Source organism: Prionailurus bengalensis, chromosome B4 (assembly GCF_016509475.1).
Source record: "Prionailurus bengalensis isolate Pbe53 chromosome B4, Fcat_Pben_1.1_paternal_pri, whole genome shotgun sequence".
NCBI lineage: Eukaryota > Metazoa > Chordata > Mammalia > Carnivora > Felidae > Prionailurus > Prionailurus bengalensis.
Window position 1 is genome coordinate 135352300 of NC_057358.1, and position 9397 is coordinate 135361696.

A 9397-nucleotide genomic window follows, 5' to 3' on the forward strand; every position below is an offset into this window, starting at 1 on the left:
CCAGGTAAGAAACATCCTGCATTTCTCAAGAAGGCTGCCTGTGACTTAAACAAAAGCACAAGATAGGAAACCAAAAACAAACCAAGAGGAAAAAAAAAAAAAACACAACAACAACCCAAAAACAACAACAAGAAATAAAACCCTACCCAAGGCCACCGTAGTGTTTGACCTGGAAGGGAGTCCTCATTTAACAGATAAGGAAATTGAAGGCTTGAGAGGACAGGTAACTCGGCCAGGGTTACAGTTTATTTGGGAGCAAAGCTGGAAGCAGATTCCTGGTCTCCCAGGTCGGACTTCTGAGCAGCTTCTTATTCCACCATGTAAGACGTTCCGCTGCCACCCTAAGTAAGATGTTTTACGAAAGTCTTCACTGAGGCTGTTAACATAAGGGTCCAATTATCATTCAAAGATCTGCCTGTTAGATAATAGCTCGAAAATTCCATCCATTTTACAGCAGTTACCAGAGTCATCTAATCTTGGAGGGGGAGAAAAAGCAAAGAGGAAAAGGGGGGGGGGGGGAGTCCTAACGCTGATCTGTCCCCTAAGGGCAAACTCAAGGGACGCTTACAGACAGGCAGACAGCGCTAGCATCCACAACCACGAAAACAGACAATAATCCCCACCCACAGGCCCAGGAAAACGACCGCTCCTCGGCACCCCTCCCCACCCCCAACACACTGAATTCCACTCCCATCCCGGCGCAGGGGGGACATTCCACCTCCTGCCGCTGCCAGAGCGAGCTGGGCCGGATGGACCACTCTCCTTCCACCACCACTCCCCCGCCCCAAAAGAGACGAGGAGCTGCAGCCTCGGGCCCCCAAACGGGCGCTCGCTCGCACCCGGGACTACCGGATCAAACACCGGCCCCGCTCACCGCGGCGGGGGAGGCGGACAAAACCCCACGCAGGAAGTGTGTCCCGCGCTCCGCTCCCCGCCAACCCCCCCGCGCCGGGACCTTGCGCCCCGCCAGCCGGTACCTGTCCTCCGCCCCCAACAGGCGAGAAGCTGCTGCGTCCACATGGCTTCAGGTGTTCACATGGCAATAAACGGGCCCCCGTCCCTCCCGCGGCCGGGCGCGCTCCGACTCCCGGTGCCGCTCCCGTCCCAAGCCCAGCCCTCGCCCGCCGGCCTCGCCCCCAGCCGCCACCGAGAGGCGAGCGCCGCGGGACGCCGGGGGCTGCCAGGGGTCTCGGGGTGGGCGGCGCTGACCCCGCGAACCCCTGGGCGCCGCCCGCTCACACCCGCCGCCTTTGCACCCGAGGCCGCGACGGGCAGGTACCTTCCCGCGACACCCTCAGGCTAGGACTGGTGCCCAAGCCCCGCCGGACTCTCAGGCCAGACCGAGACCCCTCAGCGCCCAGATGCCAGGCCGGGCCCCTGCCCCTCCACACCCCAAGGCCAGGCCAGGCCAGGCCGCTCCTCTCTGCGCTCCTCGGTCGGGCCAGGCAGGGACATTCCCCTGAGCACCCGGTGCCCTGGCCTCGGGAGTCGAGGGGGCTCAGCACTCCCAGGTCGGCCGGGCCAGGACCTCTGCCCCCAGCCCCCGGGGCCGGACACCCCGGCCTGGCCCCATCCCCTCAGCCCTGCCCCCTGCCCCTCCCCCTCAGGCCCAGGAGGCGGTTACCTGCGGGAGCCCCCCGCCCGGTCCCTCGGCCTCGGCCGGGGGCGGGAGGGGAGGGAGCGGCGGCGGCGGCGGCGGCGGCGGCGGGCGGCGCTGCGCGAGGTGGGGGTGGGGGAGCCTCCGCCGCCTCCAGCTCGGGCGCCCGGGCCGGCGGCGGGGCGGGCCGGGGCCGTGGCCCCTCGAGCCTCGCTCCGGCCCGCGCGCTCGCTCCCCGGTCAGGCACGCCTCAGGGCGGGCTCCCCCGGCGGAGGCCGCGGCCGCCTCGCAGGGGCCGAAAGCGGCTCGGCTCCGGGTTTTTTCTCTCCATTCTCCCAACACACAGGAAATAACAGAGCGTCAGGTGACGGCGCGCGGCCAATGGGGAGGCTCCGGGCCGCGGCGCGCGGGCGGGCGGGAGGGCGCGCGGCGGGGCGGTGCGCGCGGCGGGGGCGGGGCGGCAGGGGGCGGGGCCGGCGGGTGCGCGCGTGCCCACCCGCGTGCGGCGGCGCCGAGGCCTGCGCGCGTGGGGCCGGGGCCACCGAGACCCCAGCCTGGCGGCTGGGGTCACGCGGGGTCCCCCGAGGCAGCAGCCCGGCGCCACGCGTGTAGCTCGCCGCTCGCACAGTGCCATCTTGGCCGGCGGCTCCGGGCCGTCCGGGGAGTGGCCGCGAGCCAACTTTCTGGGGAGTTGGTGGCCCGGAATCTCTCCCTGGGATTTCTGGAGTTCCCTAGAGCCTCCAACGCCTGAATCGCGCCTTTGGCATCCGAGGGAGCCCGCGTTGGCAAGGGCCTGGTCTCCTCCGGGCAACCTGCTTAGTGGGGCCGGGCACGGGGGCAGCTCCTGACCGCCAAGCGCCCTCGGCCCGGCAGGCCTGGTTCACTTGCCTCCTCCGCCCCTTAGCGCCGCGTGCCCTTGGATGAATGACTTAGGCTCTCTAGATAACAGATAACTTCCTCAGTTTCCTCCGCAAAAAAAGCGAGGCGCTGGGAGGCCCACCAACCTCGCATGTAAAATACATACTCACCGAGTGCCAGTTCCCCTTCGCCTGTGGCGGCATTAAAACGCTGCAACGCCTGGCTGGCTGGACCCAGGGTCCAGAATTAATTTGGAGATAAGGTGGAGGATTTGCGGTGCCAAGGCCTCAGGCCGTTCCCAGTCTTCCTTTACAAACCTCATGTATGTTTTATGGAGCAAAGCAACGGCTTGGCTTTTTTTTTTTTTTTTTTTTAAAGAAAATCTCAGTCGTAGAACCACCACTGAGATGTTTGTTCCCTGTGACCCACCGCTATCAAAAGAGAGGCGGCCAGTGGGGGTGAGATGTGTTTAGAGTGTTTGTGATCTTACTTCTGACTCACCCAGAGACCTGGCCAAATTCTCTTCTCACTCTGGGCCTCAGTTTCCCATTGGTATAATCAGAAGGAGGAGAGTTTGAACTAGATGTCCCTTATGTTGGCTGAAATTGCTGATTCTAAATTAAGCCCCCATCTGCCCTAGATGTTAGGGGAGTATGTGGCTTCCTTTCCTGAAGCAACCCAACTTGAAAGTAAATTGGAATTGGAAGAGCGCTTTGGGCAGCAGGTGGAGGCTGATAGGAACGAGGTGTGGCCTGGGACCCAGATTTCAGTATATCTGAGGTGCAAAGCTCCCCTGGGCCTGGACCTACCCTTTCACCTCTAGCCTCACCTAGCCAGAAATGTAAAACGTTTTGCCTTGCCTTGGGCCACCCAAGGAAGGTCCCCGGCTGCAGCAACACCTGCCCCCAGTGAAGGGATCAGAGGCAGGGCCTCAGTTGGTTCTGGCACCCCGAGGAGGATGTGGTCGGGGAAGGCAGTGATTTCTCCTGGCTTCTGTCCAGTTTCACAAAGTGGGGGCTGGCTCCGATGTGGGTCAGGGCTATTCTTGGAGACTTGATTCCCCAACACCTCCTGCATGCCAAGCGGGGTGTCCGGCTCTTCTGGGACAGAGCTGAAGAGGCTGCTAGGCCCTGCCCTCTGGCTGTTCCATTGTTCTGCGAGTTTCATTTTCAAATTCTTTGGCACTAAGACTTACTTAGAAGACGAGTGCTGGCTTCTGCTTGGGTCAGGGCTGCAGAGGGAAAGGATGGGGGGACTCCCAGCACAGACCCATGTTTTCTGGACAACGTGGAAGGACGCAGGGGAGCTTTCTAAACACTGGGTGTTGGGGCACCCTCAGTTTCTTGAGAGAACTCATGAAGGGAAGCCCTTTTCCTTAGTCTCCTGCCCCATCACTCCTTCCTTCCCTTCCCCTCTTCCTCAGCTCACTCAGGTGCCCCCAGGGGACTAAAACATGAACGTATGGTGATGAACTGTGCAGAGAGCCTCATTCGGAAGGGAGGGAATGCAGATAGAGGACCTGAGTCCAGGATCTTGTTTGCTCCTGCCTCGAGTCCCATCCTGGGACGGACTCTCTAGCCCCCTCCCCACCCCCTTGGACCCTGCCAGAACACTGCCCAGCCAACCTCCACCTGGAAACTTCCCCAGTCCTAGGGCCAGGCCAGCCAGGACCTCTTCACCCCTGGTGGCCCGTCACTTTTCCTTTTAGAACCATTTGGAAAAAGAACGTGCGGGCATTATGGCCCACAGACACATAAGGGTTATTGCTCTTGGGCTGCGTGGCCTTAGACAAGCCACTTCACCTCTCTGAGCTCTGGTTTCCTCAGCTGTAAACTGGGGATAGTATGACCTCACTTATAAGGTATCATGGGAACCTAAAGAGATCTGCGTAAAGAAGTCAGTACAGGGCACCTGGGTGGCTCAGTCGGTTAACCATCCAACTCTTGGTTTTGGCTCAGGTCATGATCTCACGGTTTCTTGGGTTTGAGGCCCGCACCGGGCTCTGTGCTGACAGCGTGGAGCCTGCTTGGGATTCTGCCTCCCATTCTCTCTGCCCTTCCCCCACTCGCCCTGTCTCTGTCTGTCTCAAAATAAATAAACGTAAAAAAGAGAGAGAGAGAGAGAGAGAGAGACAATTCAGTACAATACCAGGCACATATTAACTACAGTTCTATGATATGGCCACAATATGACACACGAGCAGACTGAGGCTCAGAAAGGGCAAGTGACTGCCCAAGACCCCACAGTGGCCGGAGCCCAATTACTGGGGATCTCCTCTTTGATCACGTTAGAGTACGTCTATTGTTCTCTCCTGTCTCATCTAGAGAATCATGTTTTTCCTACCACTTTAAGGAAAGGACAGTAGATCGTTTTTTTTTTTTTCCTCTTCTCTCCTAGTCTACTCAAAAAATACTTATTGAACTGAATCAGTGGTTTCAATTCCAGAAGCAAAATTAATCCTTTCCCTCCTCCTCCAGTGCAGAGATGGCTTTTGGAAACCCTGTGTCACTCCCTTTATTACAAACTCTTCTGCCCTCCTCCAGGCGCCTGGGCCACTCCGGGATTACAAATGGAGCCTTCTGCCTCTAGGTCACTGATTCCGCTACCATCTGTCAGCACGGATTGATTGAGGAGACTGGCCTGCTCGGCAGATCAGTGACTTGTGCGAAGTGAGCCGGGTGTCAGTGCCTTCAGCGGCAGGCGGGTGGCCTTTCCCTCCCTCTCTGGCTCTGAGGCACACGTGTACCACCCTCACCTTTATCCTTCACCGGTCCCCAGCTCTCCTTCCTCTCTGGAGGTCCCTCCTGCTAACTCTAGCACACCAAGTGGGAAGCCTGGAATGCCGGCTCACGGACCTCCAGGAGACAGCAGTTTGCAAAAGCCTCGGGTTAACAGAGTGAGAAACCCCCCACAGCGTCCTGCAAGGGGGGGGGGGGCGGTCCCAAGCCAGGCACAAAACAGCAGGAGTGGACGGATCCTTTGTGGACATGGCTTCATTGCACACAGAGCAGTTGGCTGTGTGCTAGGCTGTTAAGTCCTGATGGAGGGAGGGAAGGGCTCAGACACAGCAAGTCCTTCTGGGACAAGGGCAGGGCAGGCTCTAAGGCTAAGGGGATAGGAAAAGCTCCAAACGGGCCCAGGGCATACGAACACACATCAGTGTGTCCGCGGCCACCTGCTGTTCCCAGGAGGGCCTTGCCCGGGGCAGGCACAAGGGAAGGAGCAAGGAGGATGCAGAGGTGGGCGAGGGTGGATTCCTACAGGGCCTTGGCGTGAACTTGTTTCACAGGGTCTCACGGTCACTGACCTCTGCTTAGGAGGTGCACTCCTCAATCCTCCCCTCCACCCCAGCCCTCCAGGATCAAAGCTGTGGCCCCCTCCTCAGCTCCCACTGGTCGCGTGGCGCCGTTTGTGACTGTATCCATCTCTCCCACAGGGCTGTGCGTATCTGCAGGGCAGGGACAGCCTATGCAGGGCAGGGCACCATATCCATAAAAATGGTAACGATAATCACAGCCCAGAGGGACCCAAGCTTACTGGGAACAGGCACTGTGAGTTCAGGTTGGTATTGTTATCACCACCATTACAGAGAGGGCCAGAGAGAGTCACTGGTCCCAAGTCACATAGCTTAGAAGAGGCCGAGCTGGGATAGGAACCCAGGTCTTTAGAGGCTGCACTCTTAACCACCAAGCTTCCCAGCATTTGAAAAACACTGGACGGGCGCAGACTCCGTCGTAGAGTCCCAAAGTCTACAGGCAGACAGGGAAAGAGATGTGAGAGGGTCTACCGGGTCAGCACCAGTCTTTCCCCATAGTGACACGCCAAAGCCCCGGAGACGGGACAGTCTGCAGGCGACGGGCTCTCAGACCCCACACCCAGAAGATCGCAGCCCGCCCAAGTAGCAGCTGCTGTGCAGCAACTCCCTCTTCCCACAGGTGAGCAGAGAGAAAACACCGGAGGAGACACAGCTGTGCCACTGGAGGCCCCCTGCAGCCGGGCCACAGGGGAGATCACCCCTCCCACTTGGCCCACTTGGCACTTCTTTCCCTAGTGGCTCCGCTCTCCCTGGGCAGCCCCTGGCATGACGGCCTAGCACAGGTCACTGAACTAGGGGCCCAGCCTGGTCTCAACAACGTACGTCCTTCAGTAAATCATCCAATGGCTCAGAATCTCCATCTCCCCCTCTGGGAATCGGAATGGGTGGGAGGAGGGGCTGAGTGGTCTGCCTGCCTCCGGGGAGTCGGGTCCCTTTACCTGGGCAACCCCATTCACTCCTCCAAACAGCCTTATGAGGCAGAGACTGTTATCTTCATTGTACAGAGCAGGAAATGGACACGCAGAGATGCTAAGAGATTTGCCTGCGGTCACACAGCTAGCAAGCGACAGAGCTGGAATCTGAACTCAGCCTTCTGCCTCCCCTGAGTCACTTCCAGCACCACAAAGAGTTAAAGCAAGATGAAATGATCTAGCAGCGGTAGTGACACAAGTGTTCTAAGCACTGCACCTGCATTAACTTGCTTAACCCTTACAACAGCCCTACGGTGTGGATTCTGTCACCTTGTTTGGCAGATGAGGAAACTGAGGCACACAGCAGCTAGGAAGGGGCAGGGCTGGAATCAACGCAGGCAGGTTGGGCCGCAGAGCCCCTGCAATTGCTTTATCACATGGTGACAATAGGGAGGTTCCTTTCCGTTGGGATTATTTCTGCTTGAAAAGCTCAAGACTTTTAGCCTCATCACTGCTGGGCTCCACAGGAAGGCAGTGCCACATGCTGAGGCATGCTGGGAAAGGACTTTGTTCCATCCTGTTTTGTTGACATGCTCTTCATTTTAAGCCTGAAGCCCAAGCTTGCTGCAAAGAATTCAAACTGCGGAGAAAAACGCAGCCATGATACGGCCACGACTTCCTGAGCCCCCAGTGTTCGCTGTGCTTGGGGCTCTGTGTGTGTCCTCACGTTTAACCTTCACCATGCCCGAACAGCCCCCACCTCACAGCTGAAGAAACTGAAGCCCAGAGTTGCTAACAAGATGCCCAAAGGCACACAGCCTCCAAGCGGAAGATCTGGGACTTGAGAGTCCTGGCTCTTCTGACCACGTGGGCTGTGCCCCCATGGGAGCAAGGAGGTGCTGTCTTGTTTGCTGGGCTTTGACAGAAATGCTTCTATTCATCTCCTGGCACAGGCCAGTCCCCTCCGTGTCACAATCCCTTGGCCACTGGGAAGGCACCAGGACACAGGTGTAGGGAGACATAGCTAGGTGCTGCCTTCTGGGTTGGGGAAGCTGAGAAAACGTGGACCTGGATGCACCCCTACCCTGCCCCGTCTCCATCTCTCCCTCCAGTGACTCGGGGATGACTGGCCTGCAACCAGGAGGATTGTCTTCTGGAAGCAGTGATGTCGTGTGAGGTTCCCTGTCTCTGCCCTGCGCTCCCTGCTGGCTCTGGAGGACGAGGGACAAGGCACGTGTGTGGTTCCGGAGAAACGGAAAACAGCAGTCGATGGTTTCTCCCAACTCCCAACCGGTCCTTTTGACTGTAGCCTCTGTTCCCGGCCCCCCCGCTCCCCCGTCCCCATCTCTGCAGCCGACTCATTACAGTGACCCAAAGCCAGCTTGGACCCTCCTGCCCCTGGCTCAAAAAGTTTTCAAAGGGTCCCAAGTGGCTTCAGAATCCTAGTCGATTCTCATTCACCTCGAACGCAGAGCCCTTGTTTGGCCCCAGCTCACTTCTCCAACCCTCCCTCTCACATGTCCCGTTCTGCCTCTTTGCTAAACCAAGTGAGTTGTGTCCCCGCCACGTGCCTCTCTGCTGCCCAAAGCAGGAAGCCCTTCCTTCTTGCCTAGAGACCGAAAGTACGACCTCTTTCAAGACTCACTCAAGGGCCACCACCTCCATGGAGCCTTACCTTAATACTCATCAGAAATTCCCCCCAGAAACATTCACTGAGTCCAAGGGCCCTTGTTGTCACGGGGCTGAGTCCCACCATGGGGCCACTAGAGAGAACGAGTCAACACATAAACAATCCTTTGGTAAAGGTGAGGTACCCGTTAGTAAGAACGCATGGCAGGTGCACAGAGGGTGTATAATGGGACCCTGGGCATTGGGGATCCAGGGGGGATTTGAGGTGAGACCTGAAAGATAAGCAGGAGCCATAGGCTGAGGCTGGAAGTGCGGTCCAGGCAGCAGGCACAGCACAGGCAAAGGCCTTGAGGCAGGAGGGAGCAAGTGGATGTGCAGGAAGGGGAAAAAGGCCAATGCAATTTAAGCGAAACGAGAAAGCTAGAGCTGCAGCTGGAAGAAGACTGTGCCGGCCACAAGAGGCACGGGGACTTTATCCCAAGGCAAGAGGGGGAGCCACTGAAACATTCCGAACAGAGGAAACAGTCAGTATTTCATTTATAAATGATCCTGCCAGAGCCCCCGTGGATGTGCATCTTCTGAAAAATGCATACTTCTGCGTCCGGCCACCCCTGAACCTCAGGGCATCCGGTCAGGTGGGTATGGAGTCTTCAAATCCTTCCTCCCGGACTGAGCTCTCGAGGGTAGGGCAGACCTCTGGTTATCCCGCGCTCATCCCCAGCACATGCAACTGCTCCAAAAACATTTGTGGAACAAACTAACAACAGACAGAACAAAACACTTACCAGCATTTCCCCTGGAAGGGGCCAGGCTGCCTGAGGGGCCTTCCACGTTCTCTGGAAATCACAAAATTCAAGGGGTTTAGTGAGGCCACTACTCAGGGAGCCCTTGAGAGCAGGGCCAGCATCCCACCGATGTCGGTCGGCATCCAGCATGCATGGCATGGCTCAGGCAAATGCCCATGACCGTCTCACGAGATGACCAGAAACAGAACCGAAAGATCTCGACGGCCGTAAGGTGCTTTTGAGCTTACAAACTACATTTCGCAGGAGCAGTCTCACAGGGGGTCAACCCTCTCCGGGAGGG

At 58.1% G+C, this 9397-nt stretch overlaps 1 protein-coding gene across 3 annotated transcripts in view; it reads right to left on the minus strand.

Moving 5' to 3' along the window:
• The window catches only part of TCF20 (transcription factor 20), a 111253-nt gene extending 102100 nt beyond the window's left edge, over nucleotides 1-9153 (minus strand). For 2 of the 3 annotated variants that reach the window (XM_043562778.1, XM_043562777.1), the window contains exon 1: nucleotides 9097-9153. In XM_043562778.1, coding sequence (XP_043418713.1) covers nucleotides 9097-9102 — 6 coding nt within the window. In that variant the 5' untranslated portion in view covers nucleotides 9103-9153. Of the gene's footprint in view, nucleotides 1-1624; nucleotides 1723-9096 lie in introns of those variants that run through there. The other variant, XM_043562779.1, reaches the window with a different exon arrangement.
• Nucleotides 9154-9397: the final 244 nt, after the last annotated feature.